Here is a 24,827-nt window from a genome sequence, read left to right on the forward strand (position 1 = left end):
GCCCTTAAAAAGCAGCGTGCTCAAGTACAGCACCCAACTTCTGACACAGACACAGCAGGAAAGGCCACCTCTGCTGGCAATGCCTCCTTCCAGGGGAAGTCAGAGACAGCTGCTGACTTTGGAAGACAACTTGCATGGCCCCAATCAAGGGACTTCATGCACCCAGTGCCGTGTATGTTACACAGGAGCATCTGACACCGCATACAACTTTGGGTCAACTTTCCATGTTACACGTAACTAACTAAATAACATCTCAATTAGGAAATAATTATTACAGAAATCTCTTACAACATTGTACATTTAATGCTGCGTGTCTTCTCTCGAGTTACAATAATATGCTTTTCTATTAACAAATGAACGTGAATACTAAGTCTAAAGCAAAGGGTCATAAATTGACTCTGTTATAACTGTTCTGTTAGGCACAACACGACGTTCTTTGTAAACATGAAGATAAATCTCAATACTTCAGAGCGTATCACCATGAACTTAAGGAGGCAATATCCACACGCTTCAGGAACACAGCCCCACTGCAGACTCATGGCAAGGCTCAGCAATCCAGGGGGCATCAATCTGTGGCCATCACAACTGAAACCCTGGCTGAGGTCAGTGGAACAGAAACACATCCTCATCAGCAAACCCTTCTGCTTCTGAATTAATTTGTTGCTTTCTCTTCTACCAAAGAGTTCACATAATTTTAAAATACAGACCTCATCATCGGACGTATTTCCTTCTATTTACCCTGAAACAACTTATTATAATGTCGATAACTAAAGCCTCTAAAATAAGAAATGTAACTAATATGTCTAGAAAGCTTTTGTCAAAATATGTATCTATGTCTTTTTAAGAACTTTAAAATAGTCTTCCAATAACAAGTCATATGAGAATACATATTGAAAATCTTTCTCTTCCCAAACTTAAAAGTGTACTGCACGTTTTGTGTGACACCGCACAACTCTGGAGCAGAAATGAATATTCTGAGCTTTGAGTAACTTTCTCCCTGCAAGTCTCACTCTTAAGAGGCCATGAGTTTACAGCGGGCACAAAGTAACATGAGGTTATTTACATCTAATAGAGAACTCTTATCTGAAAGTATTTCTTGAGAAGAAATAGACTTAAATTGGGTAAGTTTAAAGGAAATGCTGAGAATCCCAAATGTTGAGAATCTTCTGTCAAGAAACACTGCTTTCATTCTGCACAGTCACAGAGGATTTTTATTCTGCTCATGTTGTACAGGTGTGCTGTGTGTGCAGCTGCTGGGAACAATCTTCTCGCTTCCTCTGAATAATAATCAGAAAAAAGTACTAAATTATTTAACAAATAAGCTTTGGACAGATATGTTAATTTTCCTTTTCTAATACACCAGAAATGGAGAATAAGGCAACAACTGAGATAAAAATATATCTTGCTTTGTAAACCAAGCTTCTTAATAAAAGTGAACTCTAATAATGAAAAACAGAAAGGCCTTGAAAGAAAGGCTTTAATTATTGTAACAATAGCATATCTTCCCTTCAGTATTTTAAAAACACTCCAGAATATATAAAGATGAATTTATGTTAGTGTTACTGATGAGTCCTAGTTGTAAAATCACTTCTTTGTACGGCTAAAAACCTTCATTCAAAAACACCCAGCAATACTGAATATGTTTAGAAAATGCCTCCACTGCAACCTTTTATTTTCTTGTATCACTGCTTTCTAACCTCACTCCATGGAACAATGAAAGATGGTATACAAATATCAGCATCCTCGTGGTTACAGTAAGACCCCAAAGCACAGGTCTTACTACCTCAAATGGTCTTTGTGTCCGTGAAGAGCTTTGTTTTTTTTTACCCAAAGCAAGTTAATTCAAAGTGCCAGGTAATGACGAAGCAGTCACAAAATCATTCTGCAAGAAATTTTAAGACTCAGTTATACATAAGAATTGCTCAACATACATCCAACTCAATTTCACCAAACTGTAGGAGGGGAAAAAAAGAAGACAACTATGTGATAGACTTCTGAATTAATTTTTCATGCTCAAAAAAAAAAAAAAAGTGCTCTATTAAGTTAAATTCATTCATTACTCAATATCCTTTTTTGTCCATTTCTTTGGTATTCTGTTCCCATTTTCCAAATTCCAACAGAATTTTAACAGTCATCTCAATTCAAATGAAAGAACAATGAGCTGAAATCACATTCAGAACAACAGATGCCATAATACTGCAGAACACATTGGTCGTAATAATTTCTGTCTCTTTATATTCATTTCTTGTAATGATTGGGGGCATCTGCAAATGCAAACTTCAGTCTGTAGGCCTCTGCCAGGAGTACACTGATTTCTTCATTTCCCCACTGTACTGTGGGCAAATTCTGTAGAAATATCAGCAATTCCTAGTTGGAAAGACAGAAAAAAAAGAAATTTATATATATTTGCAAAGATGAGTACTATACATACACATACTTATATAATAGCTATGTGTTATAGAATGATTACTGCATGCAGCACCTCAGTATCCCAAACAAACCTGAGAACCATTTGAGTTATTTTCGTATACTTTTTACAGCAGGAAATACTTGCATTCAATCTTTCAGTTTGGATACAAGCTATTAGTTTTATCTGACCTATGGCTATTTTCAAGTCTCTTGAAAAAAATAAAGTACAATAAGAGGAATGCATTCACTTTCTTATATATCATAAGAGTGAGAGAATTTACTATCTCCAAATGAGAGTCAGATAAGCTGCATTTACTGCATTTGCCCTTGTATGAGTAGACATAGCAGTGCCCTGACCAAGGCTGGAAATCCCTTGTTGCGTTCAGACAGACAAGAACTCACATGAACTGTGGTAGAGCAATCATGTTATGCTTCTAAAATGAGAACAGTGTTATCATTCCCATTTTAGAGCGTGCAACTGAGAAACAATTCTCACAGGTTGGATCACTCAAGAAAGTACCAGAAAGAAATTCAGTTCCGAGACAAGTCCAAAATGGTTTAACTCAGGACTGGTCTCTTCCCAGATTTGTCTTATTTCCCATATGGTTTTAGCATTGTGACACTTCTTACGTACCTGCCAGGCCCAACCAAGCTCTTGAAGTTTTCACATATTCTGTGTACAGGTCTTTAAAGTTTGCACACCTGTCATTGCATTTAACTGGAAGACAGTTTGTAACTTTCAGTTTTTAACACCTGCGGCCCAGATTGTTTCTATATCCCTATGCTAGGTATGAACAAGATGCACATTTACATTTCTTTATCCAGCTATAATATATTCATTTAATGTTTAATCCTTAAATGTTTCTATAACCTTTCCACCAGGAGAGTGAGGTAAAGAGCCAAAAAGAGGTAAAGAGATAAAACACTGTTGCTGACTACGCTGCATGTCAATGTCAAATCTAATTTTTACTTAGTAATCCAGATTAGTCCAGTGCATGAACAAAAGTGTTAAAATTCTCTTCCCTAGTTAAGTCTTTTCACATCCAAATATGAAGAATATCTGGCTTTTTCTAGGGCTGCTAGGTATGCTATGAATATAGTACATCAAGAAAGAGTTATTAAACTAATATAGATGATATAATTATACATGAAATTTCATAAATAAAAGCAAGTTCAAATGATAATCTGAATTTATAGTGAAAGGTCCTACAGTGTGAATTCCTGCTTTCACAGAGTATGTTTTACTGCAGCAACAATAAATCTCTTGTAGACCCAAACTCCAGGACTGTAGTTCTGTACTGAACTATGGTACACACCAATCCAATTCCAATGACCGAGTTTCAAAGGATCCCTTGAAAGGAATTATCTGAAATGAAATCTGAGATACAATTATCTGAAAAATATTTTCTTTTTATCCCGTTACTGAATGACCAAAGGACATTATATCTATCTGTTCTGCTGCTTATCCAAAGTAGTGTTGGCCTCCAGAGTTGAGTAACTGCACGCATTCTCAAAATTCTGATTGATCGCAAACACTGAGACTCTTGACAAAATCTTGCCAATCACTTCAAACATTTTCATCTTCCCTGATATTCTTTGGAGAAGTAGCACTATCGATGAAGAATGAGTTTAATACTTCAATGACAAACTGCAAACATTCATAATTTTCATCATAATCAAATACATAAAGCAATGGCAGAGAAACGCACTGACTGTCAAAACTCATTTCTCCTCAACTGAGTATTTAACCATGGCTATCAAAAAGATTACTCCTTAACTGCTCAAATGGCCAAGACAGACCAGTGAACACGTATTGCAAATCCAAGTGGCCTAACTTGCCAACACAGTGAAACACCACTTGAGTGATATACTGAAGGGAAGGCTTATATACCTGTGATCTACCACTTTAATGAGCTTCAAAACTGTCTTGTGATAGATTCATCAGCTTGTTGAAAATACACAGTTGAAAGTACAAAGTAGAATTCTGAAACAAACAAACGAATATGGAATGTGCAGCATGCTTAGAAGTGAATAAATAAATAAATAACAGCAAACAGAAAACTCTCCAAGTCCTGAGTTCTGAGGAAAAGTACAAACATATGATAGTCAACATCTGCAAGAGTCCATGACGAGATGAACTAAAGCAGCATGCTCAGTTTAACACTGTACACTTTTGCAAAAGAGCAAAGGTGACCATATGAGTAATGGCTTAGAAGTACTCATTCAATTCTAATTGTTTTTTTTCCAGCAGATAAAGTAAGATCCATTTGAATCCTCATGCAAATAAGGCATCCACCCTAACTGGTTAAATTTGCTTTCTTATTTACTTTCAGAATTAAAATGTGAGACATTCTTTGAAATGTACTTAATTATGAACTCAGGTTCATATTTAACATAAAAACACACTGCTGACAAAGTGCTTGTTATATTCCAGAGCAAGAAAACTAAGTTAAAAAAGAAAAAAGAAAGAAAAAGCAATATTTGTAAAATATCTCTGCAAGAATTGTATTTTCTGCCTAATTTAAATAATATTGTACTGTCGTCTGGCTGGGGAATCTGTCAGATACTTCCTGGTTTCAGTGAAATGATTCACCACCTATCAAGGCTGAAGAGCTGAAAAACATCTTGATCTTTTTTATACACTTAATTCAGTTGCTTCAATTTACAACCACATATCTGAGTAGACCTGGTCAGCTCCATTTTTTCATGTAAATTATCTAATATGTCCATATGTGCAAACAGAACAATCACCACTGCCAAATTTTACCTTTTTTTATGAGCAAAAATGCACTTTTCTCCCCACACACCCGCTTCCACTGATCCTAACTTGCAGTTAATTATGCAGCAGTTCATCAAAAATTAGCTGCTAAGGCAGCAGTGTCTTAATAGAAGCACTAGTGACCAAAACCACAGCATAAAATTAAGTACTTAAAAAGAAAATCACTTAACTGTGGCTTTTAATACCTTGAAATAAAAACAGCTGTCATCCTTTTCAAAGTGCTTAAGATAATTTGAGCTGTTAGATTTAGTTGTTAGATTTGGCTGTAGGATGAAGTTGGCTTCCAAGCAATTACAACCTCCATCTTTCCCCAGCTATCATTTTAACATCTTTCATATTATTGTATGCTGCAAGACTTTAAAGTGGTTTAAACACTCATTTTCGGCACCTCAAGTTTTCATAATTCAATGGGTTATATTGTTAGTGAGTATTCACATCCCAGTGATGTGTGTCACACACAAGACAACCAATACTGCGTAAGGCTTTACTCTGCATGATTGTATTTGCTCTCCAGAAGCTTTTTGGAGTTGTTCTTAAACTAATTTAACTAATTTATCCTCTGTAATAATGACAGAAGTCTAACACTGAGCTGTTAAAACGATCATCAATTGTGACAGAGGTAAACTGGTAATCCCAAGAGCCAGGCCCATAAGCTGCTATGGTCAACTATCAGCTGAAGGCTCTAATAGCTTGGGTCAGCTGTGAAAAGGGTCCAGGTGAAGAACTGCAGCAGTGGTCATCAGCGGGTAACATCTGTACTCTCCATCCCTTTATCAGATGTAACATTCATGTAAAAGGACCACCACAGTTATTTGAGAATATCAGCTGTAATACCCATTAGCAATGTCACAAAAATAGCTGTGACAATAATGCCACCTAGTCTTCACACAGGGCTTTTGAAATGTAAAGCACTTGCACATCAGTATTTTTAGTTCCCTCAGATAAAACTAAGGACAGCAGAAACTACCTTGCCCAAGGGCAGCCAGAAGATCATCAGCAGAGCTGGGGTTTCCAAAATCCCACTCCAAAGTTTGCTTATATTTTAGCTGCATCTCCAACAGATACAGCCTAAATTTCACCATTTACATTTGGCAAAAGGAGCATTCAGGTTTCACCTGCACCAAACAGACACATTCATGTCTTGAACTAAGGCCTCGGACATGAGCTCGCCTGCCAGCACGGCTCCATTGCACCCATGTCTGTCCTCATGGCACTCTGGGGAGAGGCACTGCCAGCCTCCCTCCCTCCTTGCCATTCTGGCAATGGCAGATTTCTTCCCTTCTGGGAGAGGATCACAGCTATTTGAGATGAATACTGTGGCATAGCTGTTTAATTTAAACATACAATCAAAAACCCTTACAAATAAAAAACTCTTACAAATTAATTCTTGTTTATTCTCACCTCTAAGATTTCGAGAAAAATACGAGCGTTAAAAACTTTTACACTGCAGAGAATGAAATGATAGTGATTCCTTTTTTGCCTGTTTTGATTGACCAAGCCAGTTTTGGGAATTCACAAGGCTCTGCACAGGAGCAACATTTAGAGGAAAGATGTAGAGAAAATTTGAGGTGCTGTATAGATTTGCTCCTCTCCCCCCCACCAAGTACAAGAAAAAATGTTGCTCCAGCTCTGTTATCTAGCCTTGCTTTCAGCAGCAGATTGCATTACAGACCTCCTGGGGTCCCTTCCACACTGAAGTTTTCCAGTATTTTATTTTCTAAAGAACACGGGCTTAATTAGAAAAGAAATCCAAGAGCATGATAGAAGAATGCTAAGTATACTTAACTCACAAACAGAAGAATATTCAGTCCCAGAATATAATGCAGTACACAATTAGGGAAGAAACATGGGTAGAGAAAATATGTTCAATGTAATCAACGAAACTACCACAAGGCAAGGAAATTGAAACTTATTTTTTTCCTGTATATGGATTTTGTAGCATACAGTGGGGTCACTACATATTTTATTCTTTTTCTTCTGTTTGTGAATGCATCCCAGTGTTTTTCCACTCCCTAGAACATTGATTGTTTGTAGCAAAATTTTTGTTCCATTTGCAGAAGAGGAACTGTGTGATAGCCTCCCATGTATTAACCTTCCTTACTATTACAGGTATGGTTTGTCTGCTGTTTTCTCTCCAAGAAAAGGAAAAAATAGCTCTAAAACAATGTATAAATATTTCAAATTATTTCATAAATAACAAAATATGCTTTGTCTTGTTCTTAAAGGCTAGATACTCCTGGGGTCTGGAAGATGCAATTTATTTGTACAGGTATCCACAGTGCCCACCTCTGTTTCCATCTATCGCCCCTAACAATTAAAACGTGCTTCTTCACTCCCAAGTTGAGGGTTTTGTGCTTTATTGTTTTTTCAGTTTCTAAATCTTCTCTTTGTATCTAATGCCCACCTTCACAGCTTGCCTTTGGAGGAAACAACAGCTCTGCTCTCCATGCAGAGATCCCAGCCAGCTGAGGGCAACACAGCTGGTACGTGCCATAAACAAGCAACAGCAGCCACTAACCCAATTCTACTTCATCCACCCTGATGAAGAGCTGAACCCGTTGACAGGTCCCTGCTAAGACCTTATCTCTGTATTACTGAAACACACACCACTTTAGCTTGAAGCCACGCAGATCACTTTGCCTCTCTCAGCCACTGTCCTTGGTACAGCTTCTCTGTGACATCCCATCTCCTGCTCTACAAGGGGAGTGCTCCCGACCCAGCACTGTCGTGCTGACTTCCAAGCAAAGGTTGCACACTTATATCATCATCCCAAAGGGACGTGGGAAGCTGCCGGAGACTGGGTACCTTGCACAAGGAAAGGGGCATCCAGGTCCATCTTGCATGGAAGGAAGGGAAGGGGACGTCCTCCTGGTTTTAACAGGAGCTTTCTCTCCAATTCCTTTTGCTTATTTCTGTGCTCTATGTCTAACTTAACTGAACCAAAAAACAAACAAACAACAACAACAAAAAAAACCCAGTAACATAACAGAGTTTTTATTTCTAGCTATTACAAAAGCAGCAGTAGCTAAACTCAAACTCAGACACACTGAGGAAATTAATAGTTAGTTTTTAAAGTCAAAATTGAGAACCAGTCTGTTAATTTAACAAATCAAGGCAATCCTAAAGTATAGTACTTTTCTTCTGGAGTTGTTAATCCTTCCTGCTGCTAACTGCCATGTAATTATGGTCTGAATACTTGTGGTCTACAACAGCTCTATTTTGCACTGATAGGCAGAACCTGCAATCTTAACTACATTTTATGATCAGGAACTTAATAGTATTAGAGTCTATGATTGCATAGAAGTAAATGGAAGGTAAATTAGCTTTATATCTAATTTTTCACTATTTCATAAGGAATTGCTAACAGCAGTATTGTGAACAAGTGCTGCATCTGTTACACAGTGTGCACACGTATGGAACACTGCAAAATTAACATTGGCCATATGAATAAACTGCTTCTTTGTGAGAGTTACATGCATCCTCAGAAGTTGTTCCTGTAATTTCAGAACACAGCATTTACTTATAAAGAACAACTGAAGTGCAATACTACTTCAAATTTATTTAGAGGAAATACTGAGTCAAGCAAAGGAACAAACTAATTGGTGTCATAAAATGTGCACATTTACGTGTTTAGATAATACAAAACAGGAATAAGCATACACATACATGCACACATTCAACAAAATTCTAAATCTTGTTACATTTTATGTGGAATTCTATAGTGCAGTGTTAGAGACAGACAGAACTGGACAAAAATTCAACCTTTTTTTAACCAAACAGATGTAATCACTATACAGACAAAATGGATACTTAATATAAGAATGACTGAATTACTTTCTTCCTTTCAAAATGCTCACATTTGGGATTGCTAAGTGTGAAAGGTAGAGATGGCATGGATGGCCAGTACCAAGTGGGCATCCCATCCGCTGACTCCAGCCCTCTTCTGTGTTGCACGGTGAAGGACAAGGACAGATGTGCCTAGCTGAGCCCCTGCAACTGCTGCAGTTGCTAGGTTGTTAATGGGCTGTCCTCGCCTATGATCCTCTTCCCAGTGACTTCAGATGAAGCACACTCTGCCCAGCTCTGTCCAAGCCCTCCTTCTCCAGCCTGTTATTAGACTGGGAACAAACACACAGATTGGTGCCATGAAAACGCAAGTGCAGTGCACACTGCCGAGCCTCACTGACCTTATTCTGCCTTACCAGCTGCCTTTCTGTTCTCTCTGCCACTTGCTGTTCATACGTGATGCACCAAATAAGTAGGGCTCTAGCTCTGAGGTGAATTCTTTTTTCTTTCTTGAATACTGTAGCTCCTCTTTCAATATGCTCAGCATTTTCCTTATGATGCTGCCACTTCTCATTTCTCCAGCTGTCACTGCTATGTGGGGTTGCAAATAAAGAACTATATTTCTGGAGTGCTGCAATTCTTATTAATTACCTATTTCTCAGAGTCAGAGAAACCATTTCATTTATATTGGGCACAACTGGAATTGAGAAAGCTAAGATTTCAAAATCCAGCATTAAACAGATAGTAGGAAGAAGTAACTTAAACTGCAGTTTAAGAAACACTTCCTGCAGATAGAGGTCGAAAGGCTTCCATGGACCAAGATTCATCTGCAGCATAGCTGATGGCTTCCTGAGGGAGAAAGTGATAGCTGAGAGAGCAGAAAATTTGAGTTTGGTCACTGGAATGATGTCCTCCCACTTCATACAATTTCAAGCAATTTGGTTGAACTGAAATTTTTCAGAAGATGGGGAAACACTGGTTTATCTGTTAGCTGGTAAGAGCACCTAAGCTGAAGTCTGCACTACACCCAGTCTGAAGGATTGTTCACAGTCTGTCCTGTTACTATTTGAGGAAAAAAACCTGAATTCAGTGTTTCCTGAAATAGTGAAAATTCAATTTAGTACATTAAATACTAAGATGTTTTTACTTGTAAACTTCTTTATTACCTACATTATCCATCTAAAATTTCTTGAAATGATTAGTACATTTTCAAAGAATTGATTATTGTGCAATCATTCTTATTTATGACCTTGCTTTTCTGAACTGACATCTTAGCCAACGGACTACAACTTAAAGAGATCAGAACAGAATGAAACCAACTACACATAAAAAGGTTACTCGAAGCTTCAACTAGACTTGCTTCACCTTAACGTGGATACTTAAAAAAAAAAAAAATCTGAGCATGGTAAAAGCCCTTTTTTCTCCTGCCATCAGTTTAATTCCAGTAACACACATGAGCAGTAATTCTGAGAAGATTCAAATAATCATAGAGTGGTTTGGGGTGGAAGGGACCTCAGAGCCCATCCAGTCCCAACCCCTGCTGTGGGTTGGCTGTCCCCCACCAGCTCAGGCTGCCCAGGGCCCCATCCAACCTGGCCTTGGGTAGCCTACTTCTCTGGGCAGCTGCGCCAGGGCCTCACCACCCTCTTAGTAAAGAATTTCCTGTTAAATAAACATTTATTGATGCATAATAAATATATATTTATTTGTTGAGCACACAGTTCAGTACTTAAAAGTCATCAGTCCTACCTGCTGTGCTTTCCTAGTCTGAACTAGGAGTCACACAATTTAACCTGCTATGCATCTTTAAAATTGCTTGTGATCTGAGATACACAGCTACAAACAAATCCATCTCGCTGCTGAAAAGCATTAGTAAATTCAGTCTTATGCAACTGACTTCTTTGACATTAATTAGTTTGAAAATCTTCCCAAGTTCTCTAAGAATTCCTTGCCAAGAGTGAAAAACTAACAACAGTCAGATAAGGCTCAGCTGTCATATTCTGAAGCTGGTCAATAGGTAGGGCTGACAGCTCTCAGCCGATGAAAAATAGGCGGTGATGCTCCAACAGAACAACCTGCTGTTCATCTTCTGAAAACACACAGAAGCATGTGATTATAATTAATTTCATATTCCTGAGAAGAACTTAATAGAAACCCACCTTAACAATCTAAAAATGAAAGCTTGTGAAAAGGTAATGGTCTTATCATTTCCCTTTCATGTTTTTCTTTTCGCAACTGCTGAAAAGGAGTCTTGGATTCAGCATATTAAAAACATTAAAACAGCAATTAAAGTCCTGTTTCATCCGGTAAGGTTCTGTTCTGCAAGTCATTAGCATTCTTAATTGCTAATCATAAAATACGTGGTTTTAAAGAACTATGTCAGAGAAGCTGAGCTCGTTTAGCTGAAGAAAAGATTTACATCTCAGTTTGCATTTACAAGGGTTAACAGTTAACAGGATAGATACAAAAATACATGTATTATTATAGCAAAAAAGAGCATGTTGAAGGACTGTCTCTCAGCTAATACTATTTTCAAATGAAAACAGGAAACAAACCAAGATGTAAGCCCCATCCATAATTCTGTATCAGGGAACAAGTTTGCATGCTAGATAATTTTCTTAAAGAAACCCAGTATATGCAGATGTGCTTCAAAATTATATTCAAGTGAAACAGGAGAAATTAAGGCACTGATAAAGAAGGTTCAGTAATGAAGGAAGAAGATGAAGTCATCTTGACTCAAATGAAGACATCAATTCAGACTTCAAACTACAAGATCTGCAGTTTCTTCTTTACTTTTAAAATAGAGATGATAGAACATGCAATTTAGAGATATAATATGAAAATTTAGTATCCTGTGAAATGTACGTGAAGATTTCTCAGTACCTGTTCTGCACAAAGCAGAACAGTCCAGAACCCCTCTGCTTATGCCTTTTTCCATTGCTTTATGAAACAATGCTTGTATTTGGAGATATATGTATTTTTTGTGTCCCAAAATATGAATTGTAACAAAAATAAAAGCCCGAGTTTGAAGTGTGACAGTAGCTACATGCAAAAAAAGCAAACCAAGAGAAAAAGATGAAGATCAGAAGTCATCCGACTGAAAACAAACAAAACCCACCCAATACATAGCATCTACTGTATTTATTAAGACTGCAGCCATTATGGTGCAATTTTATTTCTGAAGTGATATGCCATGAGTTACTGCATCATTTTTTTTTTTCACTAGTCAAGCAAGATAAAAAAAATCTGTACAGCAGATTCCAAGTGAAAATTCACAGTTCTGTCTCTTCATAAAGTCCAAATGTTGCCCACTCCACTTCATTTGGATTTCTTGACCACAGTGTGTCAGTTTGTTTTAAATGGAAGTTTTCACTGCTTCCAACTCCTTTTCATATTCCCCTCTTTAAAATGACTTCTAAATCTTAACACTACTGTATGAATAGTTATACGCAGAGCAAAGCAAAAAAAGAAAATGAGATATGAATATAATGAACCACAGAGACAAGAGTATATCAAAATATTATATATATCAGACTTACAGCAATTAGTATGCTTTGACAGAAGATATTTAATCTTGTGAATTGTCCTGAGCAGACTTTTAACTTATTTTAAGAATTTTAAGGATTGCTGATGCAAAATGACCTCTCTATTTAGCTTAGCACTAAGCAGAGCTATCTGAGATATACACATTTACACACAATCAACATGTCACAATTCATACTGGTGACTTTAACTAGTTTGTTTTTTGAGCCACAGATATCTCTAAACATAATTCAAGAGGAACATGGTCAGTACCCTAGCAATACAGGAACGGAAGAGACCAATTCCATGTGTTTGTCACCCACACCACAGGAAGACATATATAGGTCTTCTGTTCTGAATAATAAATAATCGCTCCAACTCACCACGGTAAAAACCATGAAGTATTTGCGCACTTGTAGCAGACTAAAGGATGTTAATAAAGAGAACCAACATGCACAACCACGGCAGTAGAAGAGGAGAAACAAACTACCCTCATGAGTACAACTGAAGGAAAGGACAGCCAAAAATCCTATATCTTTGTCTGGGCAGAGAGTATCATAACTAAGAATTTCTGAATAAAGTTGGAAAATGTCACAAAATCAATAAAAACTAACCCAAAAGTCTCTAGCTCTGAGGAGAACACTGTTCGTATAATAAAATACTTTAAGCTTCCTTGGTGAGCAAAACACACAGGCTCAAGAGCACAAGATATAGGATCATCCAAGCTCCACAGGTCTCCTCAACATATGAAAACACAAACCTGTCCATTTCTTAATGCTTTCAGATAAAAACATGTATCAAAATGTATTTCCTTTATAACTTTTAGAAGAAATTATGCAAGAGGAAGAAAGAAGTTTTAGCAGAGCTTCAACAGAAAACAATATGGAGACAGTAATTTAATTAAAAAAATATATATATCTACTGAATACTATAAGCTAAATAATGAAAATCTTCCAAAAAGGAATAAATACTATGCAAGAAATATCATTAAGAATTATGCTCAAGACATCTCCCAGCCTCTCAGTAGGGAAAACAACAAATACAAACCAAGATTAATCTTACTACATCATACAATAACTCACATACATTTATCAAGCTCTTTTTCTCTTATTATTTTATGCAGAAGGTGCTCCCGAAACTCAGTTTATCTAATGGTATATAAATCAAAGTGAAACAACTTATCCCCTTTTGATCTTTCACCAAAATTACACTACAGCTTAAATCTTTACCCTCCATTATAAAGCATCCCAAAGGCACTCTAAACGAGCAATCATCCCACCTTCTTAGGCTTCTAAATGCAGTTCAGCAAAGCCATAAGGTAGCTACAAATATCCTGAAGTATTTTAAGATGATTAAAATACTAATACTTTTTATTCATATAATATTTACTAGCTTTTCTTTAACATCACACAACGCTCACAAAAAGAAACAACTCTGCAATTTCAGCTTTAGCCAACCAGAAATTGAGATCAAATTTCAATATGAGATTAGGAATGTCTCAGCTTTAATGGAAAATAGAAGTTGCAAATCAACAGCTGAATGCGGAATTTATTCTTTGCTTATCTACAAAGGAACAGCCTCCAGACACAAACACGAGAAAAGAACGCAAATGTTTCTTCAGTACAGTGACAACGGGCTGAATTAATCTTTTCTGACTGCTGACTTTTAAGATTTCCAAGATTAAAGTCCTAAAAGTGCTTAGCCATGATGAGTTCCTTTTTTTCGTAATTCTAGTCCATAAATGCAAGAAATTAATGAAGTTTATGCTCTAAAACTCTCCAAAAATCTGCACTTTTAGACCAGTGGCCCTTCACCACTTAATATGAACAATACTCAACAGAATGGTTTGGCAGTCTGACCATTGCGAAGCAGCTTCAGATCTTTCACTGAAGATCTACCAAGTCAAAAATCCAAATTTTCCATAATGTAAAAACAAATTTTAATATGCAGATCGCTCTGAAAGTAATGCCTCATTTTCGTGGAACCTACAAAAGATGCAAAGAGTACCATAGCACTTTTTTAATAGAGTAAATTCTCAGCTACAAAACTCTATTTGTCAGCATAATCACCACCATTAGCTACTCATTTTCACCAGTGATGAACAAGAGCCTGCCTGCACCCCCCCATCAGAATCTGCACCAGTGGAGGTGACCTGCTGTTTCACAACTGCTGACAACGTCATGGCTTGAAAAATGCTGCCCACACAGTCCCATTATTTCACTGGCCTGGACAGACAGAAGTCAGAAGGTGCAAATCCATATGTTAAGGTGGGTGTGGTCAGACAACCCAGCCAAAATCGGTAGTGTGCTCCACGGTATGGAGCCTGGTGTTATGTTTCAAGAGAAAGGCTGTCTTCTCTGTCCTGGGGAATTTGGGGACTTCAGTTTAGTCAACGTCAAGATGTAATTGCCAGAGGAGTTGACACCTTGTCCAGGTTCTAGGAAATCCATATGGATAATCCCTTTCCTTTCCCAAAAGATAGCACACATCACTTTACCCACTGAGGGCCATATCTTCAACTTCTCCATCAATGTGGAATTTGCATGTTGCCACTCCATGGACTGCCGTTTTCACTCCAGCTCGTAGTGGTGAAACCACATCTTGTCACCCATACCATCTAGGAAACTGTCACCCCCAACCTAACATTGGTTCAATAGGTCCTCATAACCTTGCATACACTGCTCTTTCTGATCCTGTATAGGCATCCATGGGACCCATCTGGAGCAAACTTTGTGATACACCACCATGGATTTCAATGCATTAAAGCCAGTATTCAGCTCTGTAGACAGTTTTCTTTCCATAATCTGCCAATTCACATGCATGAGGTGATCGAAGCGCTCTTCATTTTGTGATGAGAAATCTATGCATGGCTGTCTGAAACACAGTTTGTGTTTTCAATCATCAAAACATACCACTCAGTGCTTCACTGTGTTCACACCTACTGTTTGGTCTCCATAAATGTTTAGCAAGCATTGATGAATGCCCATTTTTTCCACATGGAGGAAGTCAATGCCAATGTAAGAGGCATTACTTTTGGAGCAGCTCTCATAAAAACATGGAGAATCGATATGGAAAAGAGAAATACAGTTTTCATAAAAGTCATTTTAGTGTGTAACAGGTACTTATATAATTTTAACAGTCTGTATGATTTCTTCAGGTTCTCAAGCCCATATGGTTTGGTAAAAAATTAAATAACATTAAGAAAAGTTCTATGGCCTTATAGATTCAGAGAAAAACCTTGAAAAATCTCTCTCATTACCTACAGAGTCAAAACTACATAAATATGTAGACATTAAGGAAAATATTATATTCAAATTGATTTCCTTTGGAGAGCTGGGCTTTTCAGAGAACTACATATTTTACAAAAGCATACCTTGTGCACACAACGTCATTTTGTTTAAATAAATGAACATGTCCAAAAGGTCATTAAGTGTTTGATCAAAGCAGTAAAAATATTTCTAATAGAAAAATACATTGGTGGTGCATTATGTGATATAATCCAAGGGTTTGCTGGGCAGCATCTTTCACCAGTTCCTCAAGACACAGATGAGAGCAGGAATTCCTGTATTTATCACAATAATTTCCAAGAGAGGCAACTGTAATGCAGTTTGGAAGAAGTGTCTTTTTTCAGACAGCAGAATAAAGATATCAGCAAAATGAACTGTAACTTTCAGATGTATATTACTGGCACCAATTTCAGTTTACTTTAATAATTTTTCCTGTAAGCTGGCAATTCAGAGGCAGCTACGTACTATATTCTGTCAGTTACTGTCAGGAGTGACAATATATCATAAAGGATGTGGGAGATTACAACAGCCATTAAAGATTTTTTTTATGTTCTTGTTTAACATGTTGTCCTATGCAGATCAGCACGTGAGATTGAACGTGCAGATAAGAACTGTGATGAAAAAGATTAACACAATGCTTTGGTGATAGCTGCCTAAGGACAGAGGGCAACCACTGTAACTCACTCATCTAACAGCTAGCAAATACTACTGGCCAAAAAAATAAAGAGCTTGAGCTTACTCCATCTGTCATCTGAAACTTGGGACTAAACTCATTAACTTCAATGTGCTGTTAGTGAGCAAGCATTCTTTATTTATAATGCCCGATGCAAGAGCAGATATCTCTGCATTAACCACACATACCCTGAACAGAAGACCTGCAGATTATATACGTTACTTGTACTACATTTGCAAAAAGTTTCCCAGTCAGTACAAACATATTGAATATTCCCCCCAAAATCATTAACACAGGGTCCACTTCCATGCACATGCTCAGTGATTCCGAGTGGGGGATCTCAAGAACATCAGAGATGGATTCCTTCACCAAGCAGTCTTCCTCTTCATGGCTGCAAATTGCCCTCTTGTTTTTTTCCAGGTTGGCAGTTTCAGAGTGATATACTGGAGAGAGCCCCCACACTGACTTAGATAACAATGATATACTGGGCTTCTTGATTGGATAAAGAATGTTCTGCTTATCATCAGACCCAGTGTGCTTTTCTTAGCATTACCTAGTTTCGTGAAAGCAAGTATAGTTCGGTTAAGTATGCTTAACATCAGACCAAGTGCATCTTGCTTAGCGTTAGCTAGTTCAGTAATGCCACACCCTTCTTTGCAAAAGGATGTCCAGTGTAAAAATAATTCACTATACAGGGCAAATCAGTTGAGATCTTCCTCTTCATGGCAGCTGGAAGAGCTAACTACAAGGTTAAGAAGAAAATAGCAGATGCGCTATAATGACATTTCTGGAAGATTTTTAAATCCCATTTGTTTACAAGTAGATGACAAAACAATAGGCATTTAAATACTTGTTATTTTTACTGTCTTGCTGTCGAAATGAGACAATTTTGTTGTAAGAGGGCAAAATCTACATGCATGAGCACTTAGGATTTAGGAAACCATAGGAGAAAACAGACGAGTGAAAGAAATATAGTTAATCCTCCTCCATCTGCTCGTCTCAAAGAAAGTCATATGTCACTTCATTCTGTTATTCAGCTCCTACTCTAAAAGCTTTTAGTTTCTCTTTGTTCTCTTATCAGTAGTTTTGATTGACTTTGGTAGTCAAGTGTGCAGGCTCCTGTGATTTTAGTCTTCTCCAGGGTTACACACTGATAAGGCCAATAATTGGCATTGTTATGCTGCAGTTTCTGCTGAAGGAATAAACATGGAAAGAAAACAGTTTTCTTTGTAGAGAGAAGTCTCCAGTGACAGCTGTGAATTACTAACCAAATGGAAGCCCTGCCAGTGCATTTAGTTTAGCAGGTCACCTAAATTGCTCAGGAAGAAGAACACTTTCTCTTTGTTCATGAAAATGCTTTTGATATTGAAATGGAGAAAACACAGAGATCCCTTTGTGGTGTTTACTGAAAATATATAAAAACGTTGGTTGATGAGAGAAAAATATCCTACATTAATCAGAAAGTGCTTCTTCTGGAAACTTACAGGCCAATAAAATCAGATTTTCATCATGTGAAACATTTGATTTAAAACTCTGAGAGCAACAGAATCCTTGTAAAATACAAACCATAAAGCAAGGCTTACAAGAAATCTCTGTGGATTATACATACCCAGCATCAGATTCTGTCTTTCTTAAAAAGCAGCAGTCGGAATAAACAGGGCTCTTGAAAACACGTGCAGATCAGAGGGGACCCCCAGTACTGCCAGGTGATCCTACCAGTGTGCAAATACACTGTCAGATCTGTAAAGTGTTTGGTCTCAGACCAAAAAGCCCTAAACAGAAAACGTACATACATTTCCTATTATTTCATATAGGCTTTCAAGGAAGATACTGGCAAACCAAAATGCACTGGCTTCTAGAGTTTGGAAGAGAGATTCTTTAAACACAGAGATTGCTCAGCAACTGTTGTGTCTTTTTAACCAAAACAGTGCTTCTCCTCTGTCAATTAATATTCATAGATATCAAAATGTTTAAGAGGTAACTGTGTGAAGACAAAAATGCTTAAGAAATGATGACTGTCATTTCAAAAGTGTTCTAAGGCCAATTCGTTGTCTTGTTCCAAAAGTGGTAAGTACAGATGCTGTCTGAATCTACAGAAGACAGCAATCATATATGTCAGTGGGAGTACTGTCTGTCAGATATAAAACAGACATTCTGAGCTAATTAGAAGAGTCACAGACATTAAAGCCAGAAAAGATCGTTACTTATCTCGGTCTGACCTCTTGTGTAGGTAATAGGAACTAAACATAAAGCTGTTATCTTTCAGGAAAAAAACATTGATTAGGAGTCCCCAAGAGATACAGAAATTCATGGCTTATTTTGCTTGTGTGTTTGGACTGTTTTTCTATTATATCTCTCATATATTTATCAGTTAATCTACAGATTTGCTTTTTGACTAATTAAATCTTTCAAGCCTTTTAGTACAGACATAAGAACTGGATTAAATATTATCATATACAAACACAAAACAGAATTTATGTTCGTTAATTTAAGAATAATGTTACTCTCATGTGCCACAGCACCATTCCAGGAGTTCACCTTATGATACTTGTCAGAAATAAATCTTTTCAGAAGCCCTGCCATACTGTCTCTCACTCTGGAGAGACGACATATTCTACCCTATTCTATATTTGCCAAAAAATTTTCATTTGACTATCAAAAGGCAGCTTGCATTTAGAGGTAGATTGGACAAGTGACTGAGGATTGGTTTATATAATTGCACTGTCCTTCTCACTTGGTCAGAATGTCACTCACAGATTTTTATCATCAGCTTTTTTATAGATACTTTCAAACATCAGTGGAAATGATGAATAGCATTCTGCCAATTACTGACTCCCACGGAAGCTCACTAGGTAAACCTGCCCTTGAATATGATTAACTAAAAAATATTTTTTTTAGTCCTCCAGTTAGTAAGTCATTTTTGCTGTTAAATGCTATTTAAATGTAAAAAAAAAAAAAAAAAAAACTAGACTCCAATAAGAAATGATTACCTTCCACATTTTCATCAAAATATCAGGAAAGTATAAAATGAAGTTTCATAGCCTTGGCTGTTTTATCTAATGCAGATACATTTTTCCAGATGAAAAATAGAAATGAAGCTCTGAGATATGAATGATAGTGAAAAAAATAGTTTCATATGCTCTTCTTAACTAATAGTAAGAACATTAGATAAGTAACTAGATAAATAATAAGAAAATACTCATAGATAATTTTAATATGTATAATTAAGACTATGCCTGAATCATCTTCATGAGCATAGCAGTATTATTTTCGACTGACATATTCTTCTAAGACAAATGAATTAAGCAGGTCAAAGACAGAAGGAACTCTCGCATTACACGCTTGCCATTAAAACCCATAAAAGGAAATAAAGATGAAGCTGTTTTGCAGATAATACAAATATCTTTTTCACTACTGTTAGCTGGACACACTGGGGTCATGAGAAAACCACAGTTTCTTTACAGTATTATCCTCTGATACTTTGGAGCTTCCCTAGTTAGTGTTTCTGAAAATTAGGAAAAGCCTTCAGATAGCACTCTCAAGGATAAAAAAATGCTCGTCCATTAAGAGGACAAATTCAACACTAAGAAGAGTTCTGATAAGCTACAATAGATACATCAACAGAAAGTAATTGAGTACTCACAATCCTGACAGGAGTAAATATGCAAGAATATCCAAACTGCTAAAACAAAACATGCGCAAAATATTTTTAACTGGAGCAAATTTATTTTTGAAAAGGAAACATAAATAAAGGTAATAAAATGTCAAATTCTTTCATTACAGTTTCATACCCATGACCTCCAGTGTATCACTTACTGCTAAGAGATCATACTCCCACAAGGGAGACGATAACACGCTCAGCAAGACTGAAACAGGAGGAGACAGCATCCTTGCAGCACCAGCGAGGCATGAATTCAGCCCACTTATGACGACTGGATCCACTCCAATCCTAACGCTACCTCATTTACTTTCTAACATTCTGTTGAGATAGCAAAGTTGCCATACAGATTTGGAAAGCCACAACGGTCCACTGCTGATTCATGCTGTTAAATCATGCTGTTACTACATTATATTTATGCTGTTCTCACACTACTTTATGATAGCAGACTTCATTATGGTCAGAGAGCCAGAGTAGATGATGAACTACATGTCAAGAAGAAGCAACACTTGCTTGCCTACATTAAGATACATAAAGTCTATACTTCTAGTTAAACTAATTCTAGTGCTAAAGAAGCTGTACAAGATTAAGATACAGTCACACACAGCTCTATTTCAATGATTACACAAACACACAGTCATGTTTTGCCAATTGAAAGATTTAGTTGCTAATCACACTAGAATAGCATTCAAGTCGAGACTGTAACAGTTCTTATTTTTCTTTAGATCCAAATCGTTTCCCTTTATCTGTGTTCTCTACGTCTTCAGGAAATCTGTGGTTTAGATTTTTCTAGTGCTTCTCTATTCAGCAATTCTAATCAAATGATTTGAAAGAGATTGGTGTGAACCATGACAGCAGGAAAATAAATTAATCACTCTTATAATTTCACCCTCTGGACCACTGACAAGAACCCTTCCCATTTACTAAGGAAAAGCAAAAATCACAGAGAAAGGTAAATGGAAATTTCATCTACAGAGTTAGAATTTTGAAGGCTGTAGATTTTAATACCTGATTTTATGTCAGATGGGTGGATCAGAACGTTTCCAAATAAAACACTTCTATTAATCAAACCATGCTATCACTGCATCTTCACAGACCCAGACAAAACAGTTAGCATATAGATGATACATACAAAATAATTAAAAAAAAAAGGTTAAAAGCATAAAATATTTTAAAATTGGCACATCTGATTCCTAGCAAAGCATCAAAATCTTTAACTTGTGTATGATCATGCTTTTAATTCAGTATGAATGGGCTGAGATAGAAGATACATTAAAGTTCACTAGAGCATCACCCGCAGTCACCACCATCTGCAGTTGAAACACATCTACAGCTGCTTTTTTAGCAGCTAGTCATCTAACTGCAGCTGCTCCTACCATGTTCCTGACAGTTACAGTGTACCTTTTACCCTGACCCCTCTTTGTATCCAGGATAAATATATATATATATATATAACTGTAAAAAAAATTAGTATGAAATTTAGTATAAAATATTTCCAGTGTAAGTGAATATAGTAGTTACACATAACACTATGCCACAGGGCTACTGCTTTTAAGCAAAACAGTCTGATACACACATCCTTTAGGTAGACATCACGTGAAAAGATTAACATAAATCCTGTTTCTAAGTTTTATCATTTCAGTTAAAGGATTGTGCAATGAACTCCCTAGCAAGAAATTATTTTAAATTCCAAACATGAGTAAATTAGCAATTGTAGATTAAAACATATCCACTGAAATAAAACATAAATATTTACAGTTTTTTTAAAGCTTTGCTTGTATTTTAGATTTCACAGATGTAAGTTAATTAAGAGATGGAGAAGACCTTGTGTTTAGTGCAAGGTCCTATTAAGTTCTTTCAAAATCTGTGTTATCTTAAGCAGGTTTATACTGGAAATAATGATGTCAGTAATGAGAGGACAGAATTCAACTGAGTCTATCAATCAGAGGGGCGAACCTTTTCCCTTCAATAGTGATTGACTGTATTTGAGTACAAAGATGTATAAATATGTCACCTTTCAAAACAGAATGAAAACTTTGAGATTTGTCCACAAAAAAAATATCATGAATAAGAAATGTGAGCTCAGATCTCACTTCCTCGTTTCCTTATCCCAATCACTGAAGACTACACTGATCACCTTAAGAAACTTTCTATCAAATGTTTTCATTTGAATTTCTAATTTTTATGAATCATCAGATTTAGTTAGTTGTTTTGTTATACAGTATAATTTTGAATATTGACTTTCTTTTGCTGAACATATAGACTGTGAAATAAACTGGTAACTTTTCCCGTCTGTGCATATTTGTGATATCCATTAAAATATTTTAGATCAATTCACTTTTCTGCATCTGGAACTCATACTTATTCTCTAACTCGTTCCCCTTTTAAAGTCTTAAAATTATAAAATAAAACCGCCTTCCAATTTCATGTTGCTGGCATTACTCATTTTCCCTCGGTCAGCCTTCTCAATTCAGTTGGCACTCATCACATCAATTTTAGCTGAATTAGTTTCAGTGTAATTTGTTGACACTCTGACATTGCTTTTCTGTATTAAATGTCCACTATCATGCAGATACTTTTATCCCAAGGCTCAGTTTGTTAACGACACGAAACTTTACTGAAAGCAAAGTACGATAATTCTGCAATTAAGACACACTCAATATTTACTCTGAGAAAGAACTAATTATGAAGAAAACCATTTAAGATACAACACAATTGTACTGTAGCAAAAAATGAAGTCAGGACTGATAAGAACATTCAGTGGAATTTTCAGGAATGAAGAAAACCTTTCTGTTCCGAGGAGTGCATTGTTCTGTTAAGTGGGCAATAATTCAAACATAGCAAAAATTACAAAAATTAGGTACTGTGTCAAGGCACTAATTATAGTTGGAAATTACATCGCTGAATATATTAAAAAGCAGAAGTTTTTACCAATTAGATAACATATACTGCCGTTTCTGCTTTGGATGATTTTTTTCCTATTTTCCCCCTGAAATTCTGCCAATAACAATATTTATCATTGTAATCTCATTTTATGTTTAAAAAAAAAAAATTGCATTTCTTTTTGACCACTTCAATCATCCTGAGCTCTTGTTATGCCTTTGAGTTACTTACTCTGGTTTTGGTACCCACTTATTATCAGTTAAGAGTAATACATCTAGAATACTATAACTAGCAGTTTTTAAAAACAAACGTGATACCAAAATATGGATGAAAAAACCTCAGCTCAGTTTTTCATCTCATTTGCTGCCTCTATCTTATTATGCACTATTTACAATGACATGCATTAGTCTCCACTATAAAATGCAAAGAGTAAAACCTTGTCAGCTTGGTAAAACCAGATGCAAATTATACTTGAATTACTTTGCATATTTGCAAAACATTTTTTGTTTTGAAGGCGATTTATTTAACTTATTTGCATGGATTTTTAATATACTCAAGTGAAAAGGCTTTGAAAAGAAGTATGATTATATTTCTGTAACAGCAGAATACCTTTGGATCCCTGAGGTCCTACTCAAAATATTCAGAAAATTACACATAGACAGCAGCATTTACTAAAAATGTTGAGTGAAATTTTTCAAATAACTCAGCTGAAGTCAAAACTTAATTATTATTCTCTTTCACTTAAAGCTATCCACACATTTGGGGGACTAATAAGGAACAAAAAATGAAGCCTTACTCTTGCATCTTTCTGATAGCCTTATTCAACAAATCATATTCTTCATATCCATTTATTTTATATATATATACTTTTAAACTTGTTCTTTTTTTTCCTAGAATAAGTGAAATAGATCTCTATTTCAATTTATACACGTATAGTGTGATATTCAGATGCAATCTGAACTATTTAAACATTCCAGCATCTCAGTTAATTGAAATTACAAAACTGTGATGAAAACAATTTTAAAAGCTTAGCAGCATAAAAAACATGTTTGTTTTTTATGTTGGTTTTTTTTTTTTTTTTTTTTTGAACATTGCAGATTTGCTAAAGATGCTCACCCTGTACAGAACCACAGAATCATCTGAGTTGGAATAGCCCTTCAAGGGTCATCTAGTCCAACTCCCCTGTAATGAACAGGGACATCTACAGCTACAACAGGTGCTCAGAGCCCCATCCAGCCTGACCTTGAATGTCTCCAGCAATGGGGCATCCACCATCTCTCTGGGCAACCCGTTCCACTGTCTCACCATCCTTACTGTAAAAAAGGTCTAGGTCTCTCTGGTTGGCATCACCCTATGTGATATCCTGATCATGTGGAGGAAAATGAATATATATGGGAACCATCAGTTGTAGCAGCATGTTTACAGTTCTGTTTAGGTTTTTATTAAAAAAAAAACAAAACCCAGCAATAAAACAGTAACACACTTTAGAAACAGTGTTCTAATTTTTGGGTTTTTTTCTGATCTGAAAGAGTTACACAATGGTAAGTTACTTGCAATGCTTATTACCCTTGTAAAATAATAATATAGACACCATAAGTTTCTCACTATTAAATATTGATAAGTAACCTTATTTGCTTGCTATAGGTCTGGTGAGCAATACATACATAATTTCTGCTTTGTAGTTTACTCCAGCAATAACAGAACAGTTTAAGTACAGCTCTTTACTTCAGGCAACCATTGTTATGGATCATTAAATAGCCTACATCTGAACACTTTAAGAACTCATCAGAATGCGTGGATCCCAAAACTACAGTCTCTGTTCCTGAGAAG

At 36.4% G+C, this 24,827-nt stretch overlaps 1 protein-coding gene across 1 annotated transcript in view; it reads right to left on the bottom strand.

Annotated features, from left to right (window-relative positions):
- Positions 1-744: 744 nt before the first annotated feature.
- Positions 745-24,827, bottom strand: part of TBC1D22A (TBC1 domain family member 22A) — a 150,218-nt gene continuing 126,135 nt past the window's right edge. Inside the window, exon 13 of the mRNA XM_065743568.1 lies at positions 745-2,367. Coding sequence (XP_065599640.1) covers positions 2,239-2,367 — 129 coding nt within the window. The 3' untranslated portion in view covers positions 745-2,238. The remainder of the gene's footprint in view (positions 2,368-24,827) is intronic.

The sequence above is a fragment of the Cyrtonyx montezumae genome, unplaced genomic scaffold (assembly GCF_038088225.1).
Source record: "Cyrtonyx montezumae isolate F1298 unplaced genomic scaffold, pur_monq_1.0 scaffold_3, whole genome shotgun sequence".
Taxonomy (NCBI): domain Eukaryota; kingdom Metazoa; phylum Chordata; class Aves; order Galliformes; family Odontophoridae; genus Cyrtonyx; species Cyrtonyx montezumae.